Source organism: Trachurus japonicus, chromosome 2 (genome assembly GCF_045865225.1).
Source record: "Trachurus japonicus isolate A0001 chromosome 2, Traja_1.0".
Taxonomy (NCBI): Eukaryota; Metazoa; Chordata; class Actinopteri; order Carangiformes; family Carangidae; genus Trachurus; species Trachurus japonicus.
The window spans coordinates 4214937-4240672 of record NC_140908.1 but is presented as its reverse complement, the minus strand read 5'-3'; the positions used below and the strand labels follow the sequence as shown (position 1 = coordinate 4240672).

General features: G+C 41.9%; 1 protein-coding gene across 7 annotated transcripts in view; it reads left to right on the top strand.

Moving 5' to 3' along the window:
• atp11a (ATPase phospholipid transporting 11A) overlaps window positions 1–19021 on the top strand; it is a 50248-nt gene extending 31227 nt beyond the window's left edge. Inside the window, exons 11-33 of one of the 7 annotated variants that reach the window (XM_085796330.1) lie at window positions 1145–1295; window positions 1374–1571; window positions 1661–1774; window positions 2455–2514; window positions 2621–2787; window positions 2951–3022; window positions 3844–3917; window positions 4035–4138; window positions 5421–5602; window positions 6370–6621; window positions 7439–7616; window positions 7714–7816; window positions 7912–8057; window positions 8825–8884; window positions 8973–9100; window positions 9637–9772; window positions 10770–10793; window positions 12663–12728; window positions 13014–13117; window positions 13214–13379; window positions 15747–15880; window positions 16516–16594; window positions 18891–19021. In XM_085796330.1, the coding sequence (XP_085652456.1) occupies window positions 1145–1295; window positions 1374–1571; window positions 1661–1774; window positions 2455–2514; window positions 2621–2787; window positions 2951–3022; window positions 3844–3917; window positions 4035–4138; window positions 5421–5602; window positions 6370–6621; window positions 7439–7616; window positions 7714–7816; window positions 7912–8057; window positions 8825–8884; window positions 8973–9100; window positions 9637–9772; window positions 10770–10793; window positions 12663–12728; window positions 13014–13117; window positions 13214–13379; window positions 15747–15880; window positions 16516–16567 (2671 nt within the window). In that variant the 3' untranslated portion in view covers window positions 16568–16594; window positions 18891–19021. Of the gene's footprint in view, window positions 1–1144; window positions 1296–1373; window positions 1572–1660; window positions 1775–2454; window positions 2515–2620; window positions 2788–2950; window positions 3023–3843; window positions 3918–4034; window positions 4139–5420; window positions 5603–6369; window positions 6622–7438; window positions 7617–7713; window positions 7817–7911; window positions 8058–8824; window positions 8885–8972; window positions 9101–9636; window positions 9773–10769; window positions 10794–12662; window positions 12729–13013; window positions 13118–13213; window positions 13380–14206; window positions 14301–14600; window positions 14702–15746; window positions 16067–16515; window positions 16595–18890 lie in introns of those variants that run through there. The other 6 variants (XM_085796339.1, XM_085796348.1, XM_085796356.1 and 3 more) reach the window with 6 other exon arrangements.
• The last annotated feature ends 6715 nt before the right edge of the window (window positions 19022–25736 follow it).

Sequence of the window (25736 nt, the reverse complement as noted above, 5' to 3'; positions counted from 1 at the left end):
TATCGCCTTAAACTGTTTCTGGATAATCTTTGAGCATCAGTTCACTTCATCATCTTCATTCTCATTTTTTCTTTTTTTTTTATCAATCATCACCAGCTTAGATAGTTGTTTATTTATATATTTATTTTTACCCGTCCCTCCATCCATCTGTTCACTTCTCAATTCTTCATCTATTCTCCGACTGAGTCCTTGTGTGTCTCTGGCTCAGACTGGATCCCTTATCTTTCCATCTGGCGCTGACATGCATCTTGTATCCAGATGGCTTGTAGATATGACCGTCTGTAGGTGGATTACATTTACACTTGGTTACAGTGTGTGTGTGTGTCTGATGAATGCATAGGAGGTGTGCTTGTTTATATGCATACAGCATGCAGCAGTTGTCTGTAGTCTGCAGGAACATCATGCAAATCTTTCACAGAGCAACTATTGAGTCCATGTTCAGGTACGGCATCTGCAGCTGGTTCGGGAATCTAAAAGTCAAATCTAAATTGCAAATTCTCAGCAGGCGATATCATGGGTCGCCCTGTTCACAATCCTCAGGAAATCTTTGACCAGGCAGTTTTCAATCAATCAGGCGAAGAACATTTTAACAGACAGTTCTCATATTCTCAAACTTTTTAACATCAAGGACCCCTTAACTGACACAAATTAGTCCACGGACCCCCAGACACCAGAAATACACAAATATTTGTTCTAAGACTGAATAACGTTACTTTTTTTTAGTCATTGTACATTCAAATTAGGGCCAATGCTGTGAAATTTTGGAAAAATGTAGAGACATTTCTGTAAAAAATGTGGTAAAATTTTGAGAACCACTAATGCACTCAGGGAGAAGATGTAGAGTTCCCTTGTGTAAGAACAACCAGTACAAACACTGATTTATCCCTCTTTCAGTCAGGCTTATTAGCGAGCAAACATAAACAATCAGTGTTTTTTGCACATTTCCGTATGGTTTTTATTGTGTTTGCACTGATTTTTTTGCACTGTTTCACTGTCTCATGTGTATTTATTGTCTTGTGGCTGTTTTTTATTGTCTATGCAGCAGCACTCTGCACCCAAATCAAATTTCATCTTGATGCTGTGGATCATTTAACATATTTCACACATGCATCATTCATTTCTCCTGTTGTTGCGTGGTCTGCAGGTCGATGAACGCCTACCTGGTGGTCTACCTGTGCATCCTCATCAGCAAGGCCTTCATCAACACCGTGCTGAAGTACGTGTGGCAGGCGGATCCCAACAGAGACGAGCCGTGGTACAACGACAGGACGGACACGGAGAGACAGAGACACATCGTGAGTGTGATGATTTTTCACACTCCGAACACTTCTTCTTCTTCTTCTTCTCACACTCTTCCTCCTCCTCCTCCTCAGTTGATCAGGGCGTTCACCGACTTCCTGGCCTTCATGGTTCTCTTCAACTACATCATCCCCGTCTCCATGTACGTCACCGTGGAGATGCAGAAGTTCCTGGGCTCCTACTTCATCATGTGGGACGACGAGATGTTCGACGAGGAGCTCGGGGAGCGAGCCGTGGTCAACACGTCGGACCTGAACGAGGAGCTCGGACAGGTCGTCCACGCTCTATTGAATACCTATAAGTCCTCAGGAGATTATGGTATGGATTTTAAACCCTAACTCTTATCCTGCTCTTCTTCCAGGTGGAGTATGTGTTCACAGACAAGACCGGGACTCTGACCGAGAACAACATGGAGTTCATCGAGTGCTGTGTGGACGGACATGTTTACGTGCCTCATGCCATCTGTAACGGACAGGTAACGACCTGGTCGACATGCTTGGTTAAATTACTTCTTATTCAACATTTTGGCAAATTGGCCCATTGCTATAATCCCTATAGTCATAGCAGTAGGTTTGTTACCTTTAATTGTCGGTGCAAGCTGTTTTTAGAACGGAGGAGCAGAGCCGTGAGCTGCTCAGAGCTACGCTACGGAGGCTCATTGGATTTCTTGGTTTCCCTCATCAAACTCATCAAATACACAATCCAACAACTCCACAACGCTCTGGTGGACAAGTTGTGACCTGCACATTCACCACGCTATGAGATAATAACACAACGTTACCAGACAGAGTTGTTTTAGAGGTAAATACAGAGACTGCTTGATGAAAAAATGCCTCAGACGAGAACGCGCATCAGCGGTTTTGCATAAATTTCCCTCTAAAACAACTCTGTCTGGTAACGTTGTGTTATTATCTCATAGCGTGGTGAATGTGCAGGCCACAACTTGTCCACCAGAGCGTTTTGGAGTTGTTGGATCGTGTATTTGATGAGTTTGATGAGGGAAACCAAGAAAAATGAGCCTCCGTAGCGTACTGTAGCTCTGAGCAGTGTAACGAACCTACTGCTAAAACTATAGGGATTATGGCAATGGGATAATTTGCCAAAATGTTGAACTATCCCTTTAACTCTATATTATTACTATATTTATGTTGCTAGATGATGCCTGGAGCGGCCAGTATGGACATGATTGACACATCGCCAGGCCCTGAAGCCAGAGTGAGCACAGCCACAGCTTGTCTTGTGTTTGTGTGTGTGTGTGTCTTTATATATGTGTATGTGTGTGAGGGGTTGTAACACAGTGTGTGTCGTCCGTCCGCCACAGGAGCACCAGGAGCTGTTCTTCCGTGCGTTGTGTCTGTGCCACACGGTGCAGGTGAAGGAGGAGGAGACGGTGGACGGGATCAAACACGGCATCCACCAGGGAAAGTCCACGTCCTTCTACATCTCCTCCTCGCCGGACGAGGTGGCGCTGGTGGAGGGAATGAAGAGGTGGAGCACACACACACACACACACACACACACACACACACACACACACACACACATGCACACATGCACACACTGCCACTGATAATCAGACAGTTGCATTGTGATTTAAGCCATCTGCACACACACACACAGCGCAGTAATGATGTTGTGCTCTTCGCCGCAGGCTCGGTTTCACCTACCTGAGACTGAAGGACAGTCACATGGAGATCCTGAACAGAGAGGATGAGATTGAGAGGTGAGCCTGTTTTTCTTCACACCGCTGCAACAACTCTCTTATCAGCTCATTTTATATATATTTTTTATAGCCATTTATTGCCTTTCTTTTCATTGCTTTGCTCTAAGGACTGGATTATCCCATTGGTTATTAGGGCTGTCCGATCGAACTTCGTTATTCAGAACAGAATTCAAACTATTTTCAAAATGAGAACATTCGAAATGTGCAGCTTCAAGTTTTTTTTTAAATTGCCCATTTATTGTCCCCACATTGCCTGTTTATTGTGTGTAGTGTCCCCACACTACACGCACACCTTCTTTTTTTTATTTTTATTGATCAATCCGTGGACCACAGATCAACTGTGATCCGTTGCACCACTACTTATAATATTTCGATTTCCCTTCTTGAAGTTTTATATTGAGTTGGTAAAACCTAAGTGTGCTGCAAATGTTACACAACAGATTTTAGTTGGAATACCCTTTAGTGGACAAAGGACGTAATAATAAGCTGTTATAGGTGGATATAATGAGCTAAAAAAACATAAAAAATTTGTATATAATTTGCATAATTTAACATAAGAAGCATTAGAAACTCAAATCTGATTTTGGGGGAAGATTGACAGCCCTATTGGCCATCTCCCCAAAAAATAAAAAACAAGATGATTTGTTTGACATTTTGGATTCAGTTTACAGTCCCAGCGTGTCACCATCCTGCGTGTGTGTAACGTTACGTCAGTGGTGCAACAAGTGTGAGTCACCCTGGACGCAGCTGAAACCTGCAGCTCTCCAGAACGACAGCATTTTTCTTATGTGCAATTTGTGATTTATTTGTTTTATGATCAGGTTTGAGCTGCTGGAGGTTTTGACGTTCGACTCGGTCCGGCGGAGGATGAGCGTCATTGTCAGATCCAGCACTGGTAATAATAATAATAACAATAATACACACCAAACATGTGCAGCACTGTTGTTGTGCATTTCTGGTTGTCGTCGTTCTGCTCACTGGTTTTTCTCTCTGACACACTTTCTCCTCCTAGGCGAGTACTTTCTTTTCTGCAAAGGCGCAGACTCCTCCATCTTCCCCCGGGTCGTCTCAGGCAAGGTGGACCAGGTCCGAGCCCGGGTGGAGCACAACGCAGTGGTGAGAGCAAACACACACACACAGAGAGATAGATCCAGTAAAACTTAACAACAAAGTCATTTTCTTTGGGAATAAAACATTTCCACGGCAGGTTGCTGCAGCACATGACCACAGTTGTTTCTATGGTTACCACAGGAAGTAGATCAGTGGAGCATGGCACACTTCCACCCACCAGTTGCTCGGCTCCAGCGTGACTTTTAATAGACGATCCACGCCGGTCCTTATGTAACTCATGCTACACTTACTGCTGACCTACTTTCTAGTCGCCTGCATCCACTGAAGCTCTTTTAGATAAACAGTAAAAAATCTTCTCACTCCCACAACAACTCACCTCTGGTTACCACAGCAGCAGAGGATCTGTGGGCGGGGTTTGCGGTGGAGCTCGGTGCGGCGGCTGGAAGCTGCAGTGGAAACCAGGTCACCCGTCGAGGTTGCAGCTGCAGAGAGACTGTACTGTAGTTTTTTGGGTGAAAGCAGAACGATGAGTGGCGGTGGCGTTCGCTGCCCACACACTGACATTCACAGAGCCGACTCTGACTTTGCTCTTTTGTTAAAGGGATAGTTCACCCAAAATTGAAATTTCACTCATTATCTACTCACCCTCATGTGGACTAAGGGCTGGGAGAAGTTTCAGAGTTCTCCGTGGCTTCTCTGAGTTACAGGGGGTCTCAGCGTAGCAGTGCATGTCCATATAACAGTTGCAAATGGATACCAACTGTCTTCGTAACAACAAGACACACCAAAAAACATCCAAATACCTCCATGCTGCTCGTATGTAATGTCGGTCTTGTATTGAAAAAATTTAAAAATTAAATAAGTCTATATTTCAAGCTTGTTTTGTAGCGGAAGCTTCTCGAAGCTCCTCTTCCCGGTTCGTCAAATTTGGACGAACTGGGAAGAGGAGCTTCCGCTACAAACAAGCTTGAAATATAGACTTATTTAATTTTTTTCGGGACAATTTCGCATTTCGGGGCTTCAATACAAGAGGGACATTACATACGAGCAGCATGGAGGTATTTGGATGTTTTTTGGTGTGTCTTTTTGTTACGAAGACAGTTGGTATCCATTTGCAACCGTCATATGGACATGCACTGCTACGCCGAGACCCCCTGTAACTCAGAGAAGCCACGGAGGACTCTGAAACTTCTCCCAGCCCTTAGTCGACATGAGGGTGAGTAGATAATAAGTGAAATTTCAATTTTGGGTGAACTACTATCCCTTTAAGTGAAAAATGCACATGTTCTTTCACTCACACTGTTTGAATCTGAACTGTCTCCTGCAGGAGGGTCTGAGGACGCTCTGTGTGGCCTACCGGGCTCTGAGCCCAGACCAGTACCAGGAGGTCTGCCACCTGCTGAGCGGAGCCAAACTGGCCCTGCAGGACCGGGACAAGCGCCTGGCGGAGGCCTACGACCTCATCGAGACGGACCTGATACTGCTGGGAGCCACGGCTGTGGAGGACAGGTGGGGGGACACTTCTCAAGATTGATTTTATTGTTATGTAACTATTATATCTACAGTTTAAAATGCTACTGTAGGAGTCGATGCACGCTGCAGTGAGACAAACTGTGTGGCAGTTCAACCCTGCAGTTATGATGGTGCAGGCTTCAGAGGGATCTGTAGCTCAGAGGAGGAGCAAAATGTTGAAAATGTCTCTGTGGTTTGAGTCTAGTGTTGTTTTTGGCGTCCTGTTTTAATTTTAGTTTTAGTCTTTATCTTTGTGTCAAACTGTCATTTTAGTTTTTATTAGTTTTAGTCACGTTCATGCTCTTTTTTTGTCTAGTCAAGTGACTAAAACTGTGAGTATTTTAGTCAGAATAACCCACAACTATTTTCGTCTAGTTTTAGTCAATGATTTTAATCTCTTTCTAGTAGCCTAATGTAATTCTATTTAACCCAGTCAATATAGTATAATTGCCTAGTATAGTAAAGACCAAACCACATTTTTCTTTTAGTCAAACCCATTTCACAATTCAGACATGATTATCTTATTATTATATTATTGTTACTGTACCTGATAGAAACATCCATTACAGACATGGAAGATGCTGCTCAACATATTTATTTTCAGAGACATTTTGGCAGAGTTTTTGTTTTGTAAACCACATTTAGTCTCGTTTTTATTCGTCAACAATATTGCGTTATATATTTCATTATAGTTTAGTCATGATTTTCGTTGACGAAAGCAACACTATCTGAGTCTTTATTTATTTCTCCTCCCTCGACGACAGGCTCCAGGAAAAAGCAGCAGACACCATCGAGTCCCTGCACAAGGCCGGCATGAAGGTGTGGGTGCTGACCGGAGACAAGATGGAGACGGCGGCGGCGACGTGCTACGCCAGCAAGCTCTTCCGCCGCAACACCCAGATCCTGGAGCTGACCACCAAGCGCACCGAGGAGCAGAGCCTCCACGACGTCCTGTTCGACCTGAGCCGGACCGTCCTGAGGCAGCACGGGAACATGACCAGGGACTCCTTCTCCGGGTGTGTGAGCGGCGAGACACTAATTGAGATTTTGGGCTATTTTTCTTCTTTAACATGTATTCTTTCAGAAAAGTCAAAAGAAATGGTAGAAAATCCACATTAAGGTGGTTGATTTACTTAATTTTGTCTCTTTTGTTGGTAGATTTCTCCTAAATTCTCCCATGTCATGTCAGGTGTCATTGTAAAGCTCGCTCTCTCTCTCCTATGCAGACTCCATAAATGGTCATTTCCTCCGTATCCGCAACCAATTGTAAAAGTAGGATTTACATTAACAATCTATGGACTTTTACAGTACAAATCTTTAAAGGCCGTTTTCTCAAAATGAGTTGTTCCTCAGACTCTGAGCTAGAAATCTCCACTTCAGCAGCGCTTACATACACCAAACCTTCCAGTTTTGTTCCTGTCTATACTCTGAAGGTTTTTACAGAGGGGATTGTTGATATATCATTCAAAGCCTGATTTATACAACATTTTATTCTTGAAAACATGGTGAAATTAGATTTTTTATAGGGCTGGTGACAGTATTTTCTCATTTACAGAGTGATAAAAAGAGATATCCAAAATCCCCTCTGTAAAAACCTCTAACTCTAATAAGTAGCTTTATCCATTGTTCAGATTTCGGTTCTGGAAATATATGCAAATTAGCGCATATTTCATCAAAACTTGTAATACAAAAGATATTTGTCTTAATTTAAGTGTTAAACATGGGAAGTTTCATGGTGATATCTGTTAGTTAAATGTTTTACCCTATTCACCTGCAGTGTCTCCCTTAACACATACAGTACAGTATATGACAGCCAGTCCTACTCTTGTCCAGTTTATCCACAGACTGCACCGACTACGGTCTGATCATCGATGGAGCCACCCTCTCTGCAGTGCTGAGGCCCGCCCAGGAGGATTCCAACTCAGGGAACTACAAAGAGATCTTCCTAGAAATCTGCCGCAACTGCAGCGCGGTGCTCTGCTGTCGGATGGCGCCGCTGCAGAAAGCTCAGGTACAGTACAGTACGGAAACTCCCGATAGCACCTGTATTGTTTTTTAAAGGGTTTAACAAAAAAATTTGAGGTGAGATTTTGACTCTTGTGTTGCAGATTGTGAAGCTGATCAAAGCCTCCAAGGAGCATCCGATCACGCTGGCGATTGGAGACGGAGCGAACGATGTCAGCATGATCCTGGAGGCGCACGTTGGCATCGGTTAGACCTCAGATACACAGAAGAACCAAATACAAGATGATGAAGTTTTAATCTGAAATACCAGGAAGTGACACAGCTCTTTCTGCCTCCTCCAGGTATTATGGGTAAAGAGGGTCGCCAGGCGGTGAGGAACAGCGACTACGCCATCCCAAAGTTCAAACACCTCAAGAAGATGCTGCTCGTCCACGGACACTATTACTACATACGCATCTCAGAACTTGTGCAATACTTCTTCTATAAGGTGGAGGCAGAATTTGTGCAAAATATTTTTAAAAAAAGGAAGTATTTTAAAGGGATAGTTCAACATTTTGGCAAATTCTCCCATTGCCATAATCCCTATAGTCATAGCAGTAGGTTCGTTACCTTTAATTGTCGGTGCAAGCTATTTTTAGAACGGCGGAGCAGAGCCATGAGCTGCTCAGAGCTATGCTACGGAGGCTCATGGGATTTCTTGGTTTCCCTCATCAAACGCATCAAATACACAATCCAACAACTCCAAAACGCTCTGGTGGACAAGTTGTGACCTGCACATTCACCACGCTATGAGATTATAATGTAATGTTACAAAAGGGAGTTCGGACTGCGTGCCGAAAACTGCCCCCGACGGGAACGCGCATCAGCGGTTTTGCATGAATTCACCTCTAAAACAACTCTGTCTGGTAACGTTGTGTTATTATCTCATAGCGTGGTGAATGTGCAGGTCACAACTTGTCCACCAGAGCGTTGTGGAGTTGTTGGATTGTGTATTTGATGAGTTTGATGAGGGAAACCAAGAAATCCCATGAGCCTCCGTAGCGTAGCTCTGAGCAGCTCGCGGCTCTGCTCCGCCGTTCTAAAAATAGCTTGCACTGACAATTAAAGGTAACGAACCTACTGCTATGACTATAGGGATTATGGCAATGGGCCAATTTGCCAAAATGTTGAACTATCCCTTTAACTCTTTAATCCCCAGTTTCAAATCCTGACCTGCTTTCTGCTTTTTCTCTCGTTCACGTTGTGTTTTTGCAGAATGTCTGTTTCATCTTCCCTCAGTTCCTCTACCAGTTCTTCTGTGGCTTCTCACAACAGGTACACACACACACACACACATTAGCGCCCATAATACACAAACAATCAGTGTTTGCATGAAAGGAATAATGACTCTCTCTCCCTACAGCCTCTGTATGACACAGCCTACCTGACTCTGTACAACATCAGCTTCACCTCGCTGCCCATCCTGCTCTACAGCCTCATAGAGCAGCACATCAACATGGACATCCTGAAGAAGGACCCGACTCTCTACAGGTTCGTGTTTCAAAACCACGGCTGGATAAAAGGAGAAACAGCAGATGCACGGCAGAAGTCAGAGAGTATTTATCATGCAAAGGAGACAAATAAGAAAGAGGCTTCACATGAGTCCAATACAAAACATCAAAACAAATCAGAATGAATATAATTAGAAAGAGCTTATACAATCAGAGCTTTTGTCTGGGTTGTTTGTTAAACACTTTCAGCTTCACTTGGTTTCCTTGGATTCAGTTTTGGTCACAGCTCAAACTTTTTCCGAAAGTGAAAACCCGAGGTCTCACATGATGAGATGAAGAATTCCTTCCTCCCTTTCTCATCCTGTGACCCTCGCCCGCCTCTTGTTCGTCACAAACAATGAGACTTGTGCAGATATAAATGCGTCCATCCATCAGTGCATATGAAGCACTGTGCTAAATCAAATGAAGATATCTCTTTACATCGGTTTCAGAGGCAGCCACTGTAATGCAGCACACTGGTCAATTACTGTGTGAGGTCAACAGGGTCGTTCATGCTGTTTACTGTTTATGTTCCAGAGATATCGCCAAGAACTCTCTGCTGCGATGGCCCATCTTCATCTACTGGACCATCCTGGGCGTGTACGACGCCATCGTCATGTTCTTCGGTGCTTACTTCCTGTTTGACAACACCACCTTCACCAGCAACGGACAGGTACAGTAACACACCAGGCCGCTGCTGCGTGAAGACAGAACATTTATATAGAATAATAAATCGATAGGCTGCACCAATATTTTTGCATTTTCAAACAGGCGCAGCCGCATCGAGCCGTATAATTTGCTTTGCTTGTCATTTGTCATAAACCAAAGATATTTTTTCTGTCTTTTTTACCTCGCAGGTTTAAAGCCTATTAACTGTAGCCTTTATGACAGACACAGAGTTGCTTTGATAGTGGATTTCTTACTACGAAGCATCAGAGAGATTTATTTTTAGCTTTGTATTTTTTACTCTGATTTAAAAAATGCTCTCTCTTACAACTTATTTCTGAAGATTATGCAATGAAACTTCATTTTATTAACATTCTGGCCAGTGTGCGAATTATGTCACAAGGTCACAAGCACAAGGAAACAAACAGGGAGTTAAATCTTAATTATTAGGGTTTTTCTTTATCAACAGATAATTAGTTTGTGCCGGTGTCTGAGATACCGACGCCTCAGCCCTGCAGCTGTCACAACACCCGGCCTCCTCCTCTTCCTCTTCCTCGGAGGAGGAGGAGGAGGGGAGGAGGCGTCGACCGCGTTCCTCCTGCGTAAAGGATGGTTTTAATTTTTTATTTTAGTGGACTGACAGTTTTCTGTAGCAGAGATGACAGACATTCTTCCATCCACATGCAGACGCGACAGCATGGCGGGTTTTCCACCATCTTCCTCTGTGTTTTATTATTATTATTTTCAAGAAGTGTTACTCTTCCCAGAATCCTCTTGGACTGCTTTGAGTTGCTTGGTTTCACTTATAGTTTTGCATCCAGTTTTTATTTAGCTTTTTTTTTTTTTTTTACTCCTCCAGCCACAAAACTGTTGTTAATTTTATTATGATTTCTTTTCTTCTTCTTCTTCTTCTTCTTTCTGGGCTTCTCCTCTTCTTCCTCCTCTTCTCTTACCTTTGTGTTGCTTTTTCTTTCTTTTTTGCTTCTCTTTCCTCCTCCTTCCAGCTAATGACAACCAACACACAGATGGTAAGCCTGTCCCTGTCTCTCTGTCATCTCTCCCTATAGTTTCACTTTTCAGTTTCCTGTTTTTCGTCCCCCGTCAGTCACACATCCTCGACACCGACCCACTCGTCATCCATCACGTTCCCTTGGCCCTTAGTGCTTGCCGTAGATGCAACAGCTGTAGTTCTTCTCCTAGAACCATGCTCATGTGTGCAGGTGTTAATCAAACGCCTCAGCTATGCACTGTGTGTGTGTGTGTGTGTGTGTGTGTGTTCAGTGGAAAGCTCCGGATGCATTAATACAGAATACGATTTGCACTCCTCCCTCCATTACATGACACTGGAGCCATCGCTCTAATCTAATTCTCCTTCAGACGACTGTTCTCCTTTTAGATCGGAGCAGCAGCGGTGTCACATCTGTCGTCACGCTCCGTCCGAACCGTCACAACAACTATTTATGGGATGCATTTGTAGGAAAAAGATGTTCCAAAGGGAATTCCCAAATATTGATTATGATGGATTATTGTGTTGCTGTGTCTCTATTCACACATTTTATTCATTTTTAAAAATATATATATAATCTCAGAAAGAACAAGTATTTTTTTTGATATCCTATAAGTTCATACTGCTAAACATTATTATTATTTATTCATATATCACATATTTTCAAACTTTTTCAACATGTTTGAGGAAACCCACAGCAAGCAAAAGAAAAAACTAGGGCCGGGACTCGATTAAAAAAATTAATCGAATTAATTAGAGGCTTTGTAATTAATTAATCGCAATTAATCGCATTTTAATCGCATATAAATATAAAAAAAAAAAATTCACATGGATTTTAGTATAGGCCTACCATTGAATGACTGAATACATAAGCTTAAGCATTCAAGGTGGTACTTAACCAAGACCAACAGAATAGGGATGCAATTTATCAATTAATTCATTAGTCGATATTTGATACATACAGATTAAATGGTCTTTCCTTCTAATACACTATGATGATTACTGTAGTATTTAACTAGGCTACTTAAATCACAGTAGCATAAACTGATTTGTTGAACTCAGCCTGATGTAAACATTAATAAAACTCAGTAACCAATCACACAGGCAGCTCCATGTTGTCCCTGTGTGATGTTCAGGGACAGGTCAGGACAGTCTGAAGACAGAGCTCTGAGGGTGAAGTCCTATCATAATGAGATGAGATGCACCTGTGACAGTGACAGGTCATAGATATAGCGCTGCAGCTGAGCAATTAGCGCGATATAGCGCATTTAGCGTGCGCCCGTGTCTGTGTAGCGGGCGCACCACATGTAGACACACGTGAGAAAAAAAAAAAAAAATTAATAAGTGCGATTAAATGCGTTAATTTTTTTAACGCGTTAATTTTTTTAACGCGTTAATTTTTGTGTAATTAATTAATCGTAATTAACGCGATAAAGTCCCGGCCCTAGAAAAAACATTTAAAAAAGTGTTGTTTCATAATATCTAGATAGTTTTTATGACTACCGTGATATGAAAGAGCACATTTCATATACAAGTCATGTCTTCCAGTAACATTTAAAGCGCCATCGCACATCTTTCCCATTCATCAGTCATGGATAATCTCTGCTCTCTGACCTCCCTGCCATCTGTTTGATTGATTGACTCCTCACTGAGTATGTTCACTTGAGTTAATCAGAGTGTAACACGCTGACACCAGACAGACCTGCAGACACTTCTTGAATGAGCTCAGTGCAGCTATTTGTGAAGATGATGATGATGCATGTACAGTAAAAGGAGTAAAGAGGGTTTTTAACGCTGCTGGTTGGGTGACATTACACAACAGGACATGATGGCATCCTCACAGTTGAAGTGTGTCACTAACAGCAGCTGTTGTTCCTTTTTGCTTCTCCAGATGTTTGGAAACTGGACCTTTGGGACTCTGGTCTTCACTGTGCTCGTCTTCACTGTTACATTCAAGGTAAAGCAGCTCAAAAACAAGAAAGACCAACACGAATGATGTGGTCTGTGGTGTCATATTATGGAAATATCACTTTCTGAAGGCTCTTTAACATATATTTGGGTGTTTGTCTTGCCTTCTGGTCCTCAAAATGTGAGAATTGACAAAAAAAAATGCAATTCTGGAGGATGAAAAGAGCTGTGATGTTTGATCCTTGGGGTATTTTGACCGAAGCATGTCACAGATATGTCTTTAAAGTGAGCTACTGTACACATGACACTGTCTCCTGTCCTGTCTGCCTTGCAGTTGGCTCTAGATACTCATTACTGGACGTGGATCAACCATTTTGTCATCTGGGGCTCGCTCATCTTCTTCGTGGTCTTCTCTCTGCTGTGGGGAGGAATCATCTGGTCGGTTTGGAAAACACCTCCATCTTTTTACGTTTTAAAACATTAAGGATCGTCGTTTTGAATGAACTCTCTCCTCTCTTCTCCTCTCCTCTCCAGGCCCTTCCTCAACTACCAGAGGATGTACTACGTGTTCATGCAGATGTTGTCCAGCGGCCCGGCCTGGCTGAGTATAATCCTTCTGATCACTGCCAGTTTGTTGCCAGATGTGGTAAAGAAGGTGATCTGGAGGGCGCTGTGGCCGACGACTACTGAACGCATACAGGTGGGCAAAGCATGCATACTGTCCACTACATATAAAATACATAAAAACTTCAATTAACTATGTAAATAATGTAATTTTTACCCGTGGGTCAGCAGGTGTACACTGGCTTTGGTTATGTCCCTGCTCTGCTGGATGTGAGTCAGTATATACGCTCTGTACCTGTGTGCAGTGCTCCTTTATTTCAAAGACAATAGACACAGGGTTTGTATTTTTAGAAACTACATATATGTTTTAATGGAGAGCTAGTATTGCTGCAGAACCAGGGAGTGGGTGTTCTCCTGTGTAATGTAGAGTGATATTAAATGTCTGCAGGTTGCAGAGTAGGAAATATGCACGACATGTATGAGTTTTTTGTCCTTATTAAACACAGTGGACCTTCAACAACTCTCGGACTGGGACTTTCCCACTACTTCCTTGTGGTTTAAATGATCAGCTCAAGTTTGTGTTTATAGTTTATAGTGATACTATTTCAAAGGCCGATGATGAACCACACCTCTTCGGGTGAGGAATCCAGTCCGAGGAGCTTGTGACAACCACAGTTAGGGACTTTCCTCCAGGCTTATGTGATTATTCTAACAGAGAGTGTAGAGAGTGTTTTCTTTCTGTTTGCGGTGAGTGAGGTTTGACCTTCTATCCTCCTAGTGACCTGAAAACCCTTTTCTGTGTCTCCTCCTTTTCCCATAACGAGATATTTCTGATGTTATCTCTTATCTCTGGTGTAGAGTATATGAACTTTTTGCTGACTCCCCCTTCTCCCTGTGTCCCTAACTTCCTCCTCTTCTCCTCCTCTTCTCCTCCTGGCGTCTCCCTCTCTCCCTCCGTGGCAGACTAAGCGTCGGTGCCTTGCCTCCGAGCCCTCCACCATCTTTATGCTGTCTCAGACCTCCAGCAGAATCAGTTTCTAACCCAGCCCTCCTGGAGGTGACCCTCTGCCTTTCCTCCCTGTCTCTAACTCTCTTTTAGCCTCCCTCCTTTTTCTACTTCCTCCTTCCTCCTCTCCTCTCCTCTTTTGCATGAAGACAGTTTTGATTCTCACGCCAACCAGTCTGATTGCATGCCACTGCATCGTCTCTGTGTTAGAAATCAGTCTCCTGTTCACACCAAAGTTAGAATATGTGTATGTTTATGTGCAAGTGGTGGATCTTATATGTCTCTGAATGTGTGTGTGTGTGTGTGTGTGTGTGTGTGTGTGTGTGTGTGTGTGTGTGCGTGTGTCCACAGTGTGTGAGAGATAAAGGGTTTGAGAGGGCGCTGGCCTTCCAGAGCTCTGACTCGTTACTAGATGGAGTAGCTGTCACAGAAACCTAGAGGGCTTCAGCACGGTAAAAGACACACAGCCTACCAGTGTGTGTGTGTGTGTGTGTGTGTGATGGTTGGACTGGATAATGGTGGATTCTGGGTAATGGATTAACATCCTGCAGCGATGGCGGGGGTTAACTTTTGCCGTGGTGGTGTGTGGTTGCACGGGTTGGACTTCTGGACACTAACACATGAGCTGTGGTGTGCGTTTGTTTGTGTGTTTGTGGGTGTGTGTTTGTGGAAGTCCAACAACCTGCAGTTCTTCATCCAGGTATTGTATCTGTATCGAGCTCTTTGCATCCTGATGGGTCACTCTTTACACGGAGCTCTGGCGCCCTCTAGTGACAGAGTTCAGCGTTTACTCACAGTGGGACTGAACATTGGTGCATGTTTGTCATGTTTTTCTCATTTGCATGGTTTTGGTTTTGGTTTTTATAAAAGCACAAGGCTCATGCTGTCACAAAGTGCTACAGTGTTTTATTTATATGTTTTTAATGTGTTATGTGCTCGTCATCACAGCTGGCCAATCAGATTAAAGCCAGTGCAATACTTTATTTTAATCATCAGCTGAATTGGGAATGCAGTGTTGCGTTCAGGGTCAAGTTACTAACACAGGACATTTCCCTTTAGGCCTCTAATCTTTTTTTTTTTTCCACAAAAATCAAAATCATTGATAAAAATTCATAATTGTAAATAAAAAAAATACAATCAACAAGCAAAATTAAACCAAAAAGGAAGGACAAAAACACAATAAAGGTGAAAATTGTGTATAGAGAATAAAAAATAAGACGGCCCTCCATTACAATCATTTACCATATCAGGTTAAAGGTGTTAAGACCTCAAAATTTCCCACCCACATTCGAAAATTATATTCTGTTCTTTATTTCCATGAATTAATTAAGTGTCCACTGAGATTTAATCGTTGTATTTTCGGCCTCTAATCATCAGAGCTAGAAAGTAATCGCATGGTGTAGCTGAGATTCTGGCCAGCTGAGATGACGGCGTCTCACAGCTTCTCGTCTGTATATTCACCGTTTCCTCCTCGATGTCTCTCCCCCGTTTTCCCAGAACGCTGATAAACTCTACAAGGGCCAGCTCTCCGAGTTCACCCCCCTGGCGTCTCTCCATGCCCCGTCCAACAAGGCCGGCGGCCACCACCGGCGAGGCTCGGGCCACCAGAGGAACGCCCCCAACCCTCGAAGGTCTGAACCCTTTACCAAGAAAGTCATGTTCACACGCTGGCAGAGAGCGCCAGACTACTGCACCTTCACCCCCCTCCTCCGATTCTCAGACAACTCCCGCCACCAGGGACAGACGACCTACAGCGGGGCGGGGCCTGAGACCTCGGTTTAATTTATTCCTGTTCAGTGTTTTATTCTTTTTTTCTATTCTTCTAACCTGGTAATCAGACACAGTGACGCAGTGCAGACAGAGTGGATAATGTCGCTGCTTCTGTCTGGGATTACAATGAGAGTATCACCTTCGCAGCTGCTCCCAGGTCAGCTGCCAAGTGCGGCACAAAGCACATATGGGGACGGCGGCTCGACGCCACGGCGTGCAAAGGGCTCAGTGTACTGATGTCACAACAACAACAAGAAGAAGTCTTGATTTCATAAAGCACATTGTGTTGCGCTGAAAAAACGTGCGCTGGCCCTTTAAATCCATCTGAAGTGTACTTTTCTCCAGTTATTTGGATTTCTATGACTTTTTACAGACTGATCGTGATGTGTTCTGGTGATGATGAGGCTTTCTCTGACCAAACATTAATCTTTTCTTCAATTCCTCTCTTTCTTTCTTTCCCTCTTTCCCTCTTCCCACCTGCTCTGCCTCTCCGTAGGACCAACTGGTGTTGCCTGTGTGCAAACCTGTTGTCCAGAAACACTCCGTAGGACTCTGGGGTCAGATCCTACTGCACTGTAAGAGAAGGCGGGAGAAGTGTAGTGGAGAGGTGAAGCCTTAGTGTTTGAGGAGTGGAGCTGAGTTGGCATTTTCTTTTCCTGCTGTTTTTTTTATCATTAATCTTCATTATGTCTTAAAGGGATAGTTCAACATTTTGGCAAATTGTCCCATTGCCATAATCCCTATAGTCATAGCGGTACAGTAGGTTCGTTACCTTTAATTGTCGGTGCAAGCTATTTTTAGAACGGCGCTTTTACGGAGGCTCATGGAATTTTTCAAACTCATCAAATACACAATCCAACAACTCCACAACGCTCTGGTGGACAAGTTGTGAGCTGCACATTCACCACGCTATGAGATAATAACACAACGTTACCACACAGAGTTGTTTTAGAGGGAAATTCATGCAAAACCGCTGATGCACGTTCCCATCGGGGGCAGTTTTTCATCAAGCAGTCTCTGCATTTCCCTCTAAAACAACTCTGTCTCTTAACGTTGTGTTATTATCTCATAGTGTGGTGAATGTGCAGCTCACAACTTGTCCACCAGAGCGTTGTGGAGTTGTTGGATTGTGTATTTGATGAGTTTGATGAGGGGAAACCAAGAAATCCCATGAGCCTCCGTAGCGTAGCTCTGAGCAGCTCACGGCTCTGCTCCGCCGTTCTAAAAAGCTTAAGCTTGCACCGACAATTAAAGGTAACGAACCTACTGCTATGACTATAGGGATTATGGCAATGGGCCAATTTGCCAAATTGTTGAACTATCCCTTTAAAAAAAAAAAAGGCCAACTTAACTCCACATCCAACGCTGCTGCTTTTAAACCCACACACAGTAGTACAGTAGGTAGTGTAGAGTGTTTGGTGAGGTAGATGTGTGTGTATCGATGTGCTGATAGCTTGTGGTAACTGTATTAGTGTGTGTGTGTGTGTGTGTGTGTGCTGAGGATTCCCCTTCTCTCATATTGTCTTTAAAGCACTTTAACTATAGACATTCATCCTCTATTTATCTCCAATGCTGAGAGGCTAATCCAAGTTTTTTTTAATGCCTTATTGATTTAGTGATGAGTGTGTGTGACGGCTTGCTGGCTGTTTCTTAATGCCTTAATGTCACCGTGTAAATACGACCGCAGAGATTATGAACCAAAGAACCTAAAGAGAGAAAAACTTGACGTCCTCCAGGCAACAACTGCAAGTTAATTAATCACGTAGTTACAGTATCTATGTTTGATTTTATGTTACATAATATTTAAAAGCAAACATGCAAACATACCAATCATAACGCAAGGATTATATCAAGTGCTCCAAACTACTTGATGCCTTAAATTAGTAATAGATACTATCTCTGAGATTTGCATTTTGATCATATAGACACACATAGTCATTACTCTAACACTGTAATATAGAAAAAAAATAGAAAAGTATAACACGAAACACAGAGCAGACTCAAACAAAAACCATAGAATCGATTTTATTTATTTATTTATTTCCATTGTATGTATTCTATTGATTTTTAAGTGTCATGCAAGTGCAACAATCAGTGCAGTTAACTTAAAACTTTCTAATGCCAAGGTCTTGATTTAAATATATCGCACCTCCAAACCTCTTGTAAATCACTTATTGGTCACTATAGAGGTCGGTGCATGTGTTTTAGCTGGAGAGCAGCTCTACAAACAAGAGCACAGTATTCATTTTCTCCTCTGACACTGCAAGAAAGCGACTTAAAATATCAAAATCATATAAAAAATCATCTTTTTTAAATTAAACTGAGCATTAAAATAAATGGGAGCCAAAACATCTGTTACAGTAAAAGCAGAGGGAAAAGCTTGTGTGCTGTTCACATGCTGTACAAAAGCTGAATATTTAAAAAAAGAAAAAATAATAATAATAACAGGCACCTCATTCAGATCTGAGTGGAAAAACCGAGTCATTGAACTCTCTCATGTTTTTGTCTTTGAGCCTTTAATCAGTCTGCTCATCATCATCGTTGTTGCTCAGCTTGTAGTTTTTCTTATGAGCTTTAGGAAATTCAGGTATCAGACACTCATACTCGCTCAGACGTGGCTGTGTGTCATTTTTTTGTTTCATTGCGAGCTGCTTTAGTTTGCGTGTTAGATCGATTGCAGCGCCTCACTGCTCGCTCGGCGCTCACGCTCTTCAAAGCCTTACGATGGTGTGAGGAGAGTAAAAAAAAAAGAAAAAAAGAGATTATCTACAGTACAGTACAGTACCGTCACTGTGCAGCCTCTGAATTCTGTCTCACTTTGTGCTGTCTCAACTCTTTGTCCTCTCTCTTTCTTCCTTTCTTTCTCTCTAGCTATCTGTCTCTCTTTATCTCTCCATCTGTCTCTGAAGTGATGTGGAAGTTTTCCTACCTCTGTGACAGCCGCCTGCATCCGTCCTCATCATCACAGCTCCATCCATACGTCCATACATGCATCCACCTACAGTACGCATCCATATGTGAGACAGAGTAGAAATAAAGTTTTATACTCTACTTTGAATAATAGTTTTATGAACCAAAGCCTTGTTGCTGCTAGAGATACTTGTAGCTGCTTTACATTAGGTGCCTTGTGGTAGCTTCTCTGTCCGTGCTGAACTGTCTTCGCTCGCTTTTTATGGTGAATTTACAACTAATAATATTTGGCATTTGGATGGAAAAGCACTGCGGATGATGGATGTGAATGTAAAAGTTAATTTTATGCAGATTCCTCTCTCGTCTGGAACAAAAAACAGCACTGAAATATTACAATTTAATACCCAAGCGATGAACAAATTAATTTCCACTTTCAAAACATTGAAGAACTCATGTTAAATGTCTGTTTTTTTTATTTTATTTTATTTTTTTTATATTATATATGTCCGGGTATTTGTCTATAAAATGTTGTTTTCATTTCTGTATAAATTTCCCACTCACCACAGTGAGAGTGAGTGAAGGTCAGAGCACACTGGAAAGATCAACTTGCAGTCGATCAATATTGTAAACTGGGATTTATTTTTTTAGACAATATTCTGTGTAAATTTCCTTTAAAGTTTGACTTGAGATTCTGGTTTTCTACGTTAATATTTATATTAAAAACAAAACAAAAACAGTAATGCTGTTGGATTCAGAGGTAAAAAAAAAAAAAAAAAATCCACTTGTTAAAGGGTCAGTCCGACCAAATTACAAAAGAAAGCATAACACAAATCCTAGAGGTACATATCTCCAAAAAGAAAAAATAAATCAGTAATGAAATACTGTATGTTTTTATTCTTTGTGTAATTTGGCTGAACTGGCCCTTTAGTTCTCAGGCTCTTGAATGTAAACATGTAACCAAGGATCCTGTTCTTCCTCCTGACGATGTGTCTGGGCCTCGACAGCTGTTTGTTAGGATCCTTAAATCTAATTTCTAATTTTCCCACCTGAATCAATCGCTCATTAGACAGAAATCAATATAATTATTGACTCAAATCCTCCCCGGTAACAGCTGATGGCGACTTTTATTCTTTATAATTGGACTTATGCTGATCTGGGATCCATATAAATGATTGAAAACGTTACATCAAAGCTTTTTCTATGTATGCTAGAGATCATGTGAGGCTTTGTTACTTTTCTTTCTCTTTTTTTTTAACTTTCTGTAAATGTAATGTGTGTCTTATTTGTGACAGAACAACACTGGACACGTATGTATGTATGTATATGTATGTATGTTCTGTACGTATGAACGAGCACGTAGCTTTTAAGAGATTCCTGTGGTGTTAGTTGGGACACACCCCTGCACTGAACTGAACTGAACTCTGTCTCATCTGATGATGATCGACACTTTGCTGTAGAAATTTTCAAAGCCATTAACTAACAACAGATTTAAGGTCTTAACTGTACCGATCACTCTTGTCCTCACTGTCCTGATCTCTCAAGACCACCTTAACTGACAGCCTTCAAACCGAATGTTATCTTTTACTGAATAGTCTCATAACCAACCGTATCTATAATCGCTGTAGACTCGGATACAGTATATATAACTATACCATATTTAAATGTAGTTATGTTAATTATTGTACAGTTTTGGGGTCTTTTGTATACAGTTTTTAACAGAGTCATATCAAGATTTACTTGTGGATTTTTTGCCAACCTTTCTGTAGCTATCAACAGCAAACAACTGTATATTTGCTTGAGAATAAAAAAAGCCAGAAGTGGAAATGTTAATCGTGGTTTCAGCCTGTTCTTCCTGTTTGAGCCACAGGGCGGCAGCAGAGTATTTCTGGTGTAAAGATCAGACTAGACAAAACCAAACGCACCTGAAGAGTCTCTAAACACCTGAAGCTGCTGACGACAGGATGTTTGGTGAGAAGTCATGAGTGTGTGTGCCTGGTGTTCACATCTGTGCTGCGTTTCCCCCCCCCACCACCACCAATTAAAATGGTTTTAAAGAAAAGACAATTTTTAGATTTAACCGTCTTCCCCAAAAGTTGCTTCAGGGGCCGCTGTCTGCACCATCTGAGGATGTCAACAAGATTAGGATGGAGGTTTCTTTTTTGGATCGATTGGATTCCCTTCATCCTTTTCACTTCTCATCTGCGCTGATCTCCACGTCCTCTTCCTCCACAGCTGGCAGCCGCAGAGACCTGCTACTGTGTCTGACAGGGATGGAGAAATATCTAGGGCACGACTGTCAGAGGTGAAATCATGGGAAGAGAGAGTTGTGAGGGGGTATTTAGGGGGGTAGATGCTGAAAAGTGGCAGTGCATTTTCATTGCATGGTCTGCCCTCGTCTCCACACCGGCTGTTCTCACCAAGTTAAAGCGTAGTGACTCATTCAGAGCGATTTAACAAACTCTTAATGTTTTGCCGCCTATTTCATCAACTCTAAAAAACTTCAACTATAAATATATAGTATGTCTTACCTTTGATTTCATTTCAATGGTGCATTACCTAAAATATACAGCAAGGTGGGAGGTGTAATTTAAGGTGCAGTAAGTCTTTTTCAGCCTGTTTAGACCCTCCTGCCTGAGGCTGAATCCCTTGCAGCACATTAGTGAGACATAATAACGCACTTTTTTCAGGTAGGTGTTATGTGTGTGTCAAGAGCGTTTTAGATTAAGATGAATTCACACCCACCAGCCAGCCAGCCAGCCAGCCAGGCGGATGCAGCTAGGCCCACACTCGGAGGAGCTGCGGTGACTTATCTGTCTGGAGCTGCAGCAACAGGTGTCTCAGAAATACCTGCGAGGTGCTGCACACAAAGCCAACAACACAACACAACACAACACACACAGAGAAACACAAACACACAAACATGACATGTGCTGCTGCAGAAATAAGCAAATAAGTCATCAGTTGTTCTTGCAGAAACAAGAGAGTATAATTACTGACGTGTCATGTGAGTGATTTAAGAATTCGATTTGTTAATTTGATTATTAATTATCAGTCACAGTCGTTTTGACACCTGTAACAACAGTGTGTTATTGTTGCTGAGCCCAGCGGTAGGTCTGACACTCAAAGTAGCCCACCACACACACACTGTGTCTGGTGTCATGGTTGTAATGTCAGTGTGTCTCTATTCACAGTATTAAATGGAGGGAGGTGATGGAGGCAGCCACACGTGAAATCTACGAATTAGCTGTGAAATTGCTGTTATTTGCCGCCGATTGTTTATGAGTCAGTACACAGTGTTTTTTTTTTCTTTCTTTTTTAGGGGGTGGGGTGGGGGGTTTCTCTTTTGTCTGTACAAAGGGTTTTCTCATTATTATGTCCTGGCTTTTAAGAGAGTTGTTTGAGGATGGACGCACACACACACATGCACACACACATGCTCACCAAGAGAGAAGTTTACAAATTGAGCTTGTGTTTGATGACTTTTAACACAATCTTGAAGAAATGTGCTAAGTCTAATATAATAAATAACTAATACATTTTAATAATCCGACTTAATGTGCTGGTTGTTTCTAAAAAATGAAGCTGTGATTGGCTCCTTTCTCCACCTTCATCTTCTCTTTAGCCTATATCTGAGACTTTCCCATCACCTTCAGCCTCTGCATTTTCCTCTCAATGGGGGAAATTGTGCAGAAACTTTGTTCCATCTGTCTTCTGTCCTCTCATCTTGTCTTGTCTTGTCACGTCTTTGTCACTCTCGTCAAAGTCCTGACACACAATAAAGTCTAATACAATACGAGACAAATGAGCCTTAAAGACTCAGAGTTATAGCTGAACACTGAGGGGGCTGCAGATGTCATCTGATGCTGTATGCACACACAGTTGCATGACAGTTATATATGTATATATAGCCTATGTGTGTGTGTGCAGGCCATTTATATTATGATTTATAGAATAAATGTATGAAGAGTTCATTTGCAAATGCAGATAACTCTGTTTTTTCAATTAAAAAATATATATATATTACAGTTTTTCTCAATTGCTAAAACACTAAACCCTGTTGTCTGAACCAAATTCTCAGTTGCCTGAACCCACTGATTGAATCAGTCACTCTTTCACTCTCCAACATAGTTCAGTTTTGGGCACAGATTGAACTGTTTTGAGGTGAAAGTTTGGTTTTGCAAGAAGAGTCTGAGGTTTTGTGAATGTAGCTTGAAAATTGGGGTTTGTGTTCACAGTTTAGAAAAAAGGAGAGCAGCTTTCGAGAAATGTGTCTTAGCAATCGAGAAAAACTGTATGTACACCAGGTGATAGGCTATCAGTCAAACCAAAGTTGAGTGGCTTTGACCAAGGAGATGAGACGTAACAAAACAGACATATCTCCCAAAAAATAAAGCTTTATTGAAAACAACACTATGCAAAGAATAATTCAAAAGCATCAGCTTTTTTTTTTTTTTCAAAATGGCGTTTATCTGTTATTTGTAAATGAACTCTTTCTATGAAAAAACGTATAATAATAACAACAATAATAATAATATTGTGGTTGTTGTTATCGTGGTTAATAAAAAAGAAAAGAAAAATAAACTGTTATTTTATGGGGAAAAAAAAGGTCATTACCTCATTCTTCTGTCACGTCGCTCTACTCGTTTTCCATTCAGTCTGTGGGACACAGCGCCACCAGGTCTGTGTGGCCAGAAGTGGCGTTGCACCCAGGTGAATGTCGTCGCTTTAATTAGCTACCGGTAGATACAATTATTTAAAAAAAGGAAAACAAACAGGTGAAGTTGAACGGACAGGTAAATGTGAAATGCGACAACTTCGGTGTAAAAAGACACGTGAAGCCCGTCGAGCAACGGAAATGCAACAAATTTTAAGAAATGTTGACACAACATAGGCTAAAGAAAACAACGAGTGAATGTTAGCTCCGAGAAGAGAGGACTTCCTGCAACAAACACAACAAGACTAAAACTTCATCCTCAAGAGAAGTGACACAAGACCTCGCTCTCTAATGTGAGTAAATCACGGCCTCTGTGTCTATTTTTGTGCATTAATGTGTGCATTTAACACTTTTCTGCTATATTTTTGCTAGGTAGCTCTGAAACACTGAAGCTAATGTGTTGATGTGTAGGCTACAGCAAGGGCGTAATTTCCGGGGAGGGGCTGTGGCAAGTGGTGTTATGATAAATTAGTAAAAAGCATTCGTAGAATAAACGTGTTAATCACCGCAATTGATTAAAAACAAAATAAAATGCATTAAAAATGAATATGGGAGTGCCAAAATAAAGAGGCCAATTTATAGCCTTGTCCTCTTATCTTATCAAAGTTAATGGTTTTGCACTCTTTCCTGCATTGGGACACATACACACTGACTTTTTTTTGGCTTAAATAAAATCCTTATAATGGCAGAGATCTTAACCAGACTTTGCAATAATATGTAATTTCTCTAGTTTGGTGTGTGTTGACTGTACATAGGTTTTAACCTGTGTTGTGTGTGGAGTATTGATCATTATAGTTCTGCAGGCTAGTTCTGCAGGCCTGGTGGTTATTACTGTGTGTAAGCAGAAAGTTATTGATAGTTTGAATACTTACTGTGTTACTTAGACTAGGCTATATGTATATGGCTTCTGGCATTATGTATTTTTGTACGTGTTTTTCCCTTTTTCTTTAAAGTTAGTTGATGTAGCTGGCCACAGTCTTGACGGAGGCTAAATCTGGGAAGCAGACTGCATCATGCTGATGACTGTCTCCTCATACAAGGGCAGAAACAAACTAATCTGATTAGTGTGCATCCCTGTTATCAATGCCGAACGGATTCCAAGTGCCAGAGGCAGAAAGATGACATTTTTCTGCGATGAACTCATTTCCTCTTCCTTCTTCACCCAGTGACTAAATCACAAGTACAAGTGAATCAGACGTTGAATTAAATTGCCAAGTGTTAAGTGCCTCCTCTCCTCTCTTCTCCATCTTCTCCATCCCAGATATCAAACCTCCAATCTCCTCCTTTATTGTTTATATTCAGCCCCACGACTTCCTCTTCTGCCCTCTGTTCTCTCCCTCCTCCCTCACCGTTCTCTACCAATCAGGTCGATCGATTTTTATGCCTTTTCTTATCGAGCGGAGCAGCTGTTGTCAATAAATGTCGCCCGTCCTTGCTCAGACACACACACAGACACACACAGACACACACACATCCTGACACATGGCAATGGGAGCAGCAGGACTCTTGGTTTCCTCTTTATCATACTTTATTAATCCTGAACTGGGTGTTTCTGTCTGATCAGACACAGTCAGGAGATCAATCGGCCACTTTACTGTATCGTAGGAGTAACTGTAAATGATTCTGTTATAATGTTGTGTGCCTATAAGACCTTGGTGGTTAACTGTGGAAAGGAAAAATGGCGTTTTCAAGAGAAAGGGAGTTACCCACCAACCAAACTGCAGAATATAATCAAAGAAACGACCTTGTTTGCGATCTAACGTCTTAAAATACTCTTTGTCTTTTTAAGAAAAGTTGATAATCGATTTAAAATGTGCGACTTTATTTCACCTTGAGCGCTTTAAAGAAACTTCATTTGAGCTGCAGTCGGTGTCTACTCTCTCCACACAGTTACTGTCAAACACACCAGTGATAAATGGACCAGGACACTTGAGACGCACCAGTTTATCTGTGTCCATGAGGACTCTGTCTGTCTCTCTCTGGTGTGTTATCACTGTGTGTGTGTGTGTGTGTGTGTGTGTGTGTGTTGTAGTGTTGTTGCTGTTATCAATCTCCTGAGCTGTGTCATTGCTGCTGATGGATGGATGTGTGGG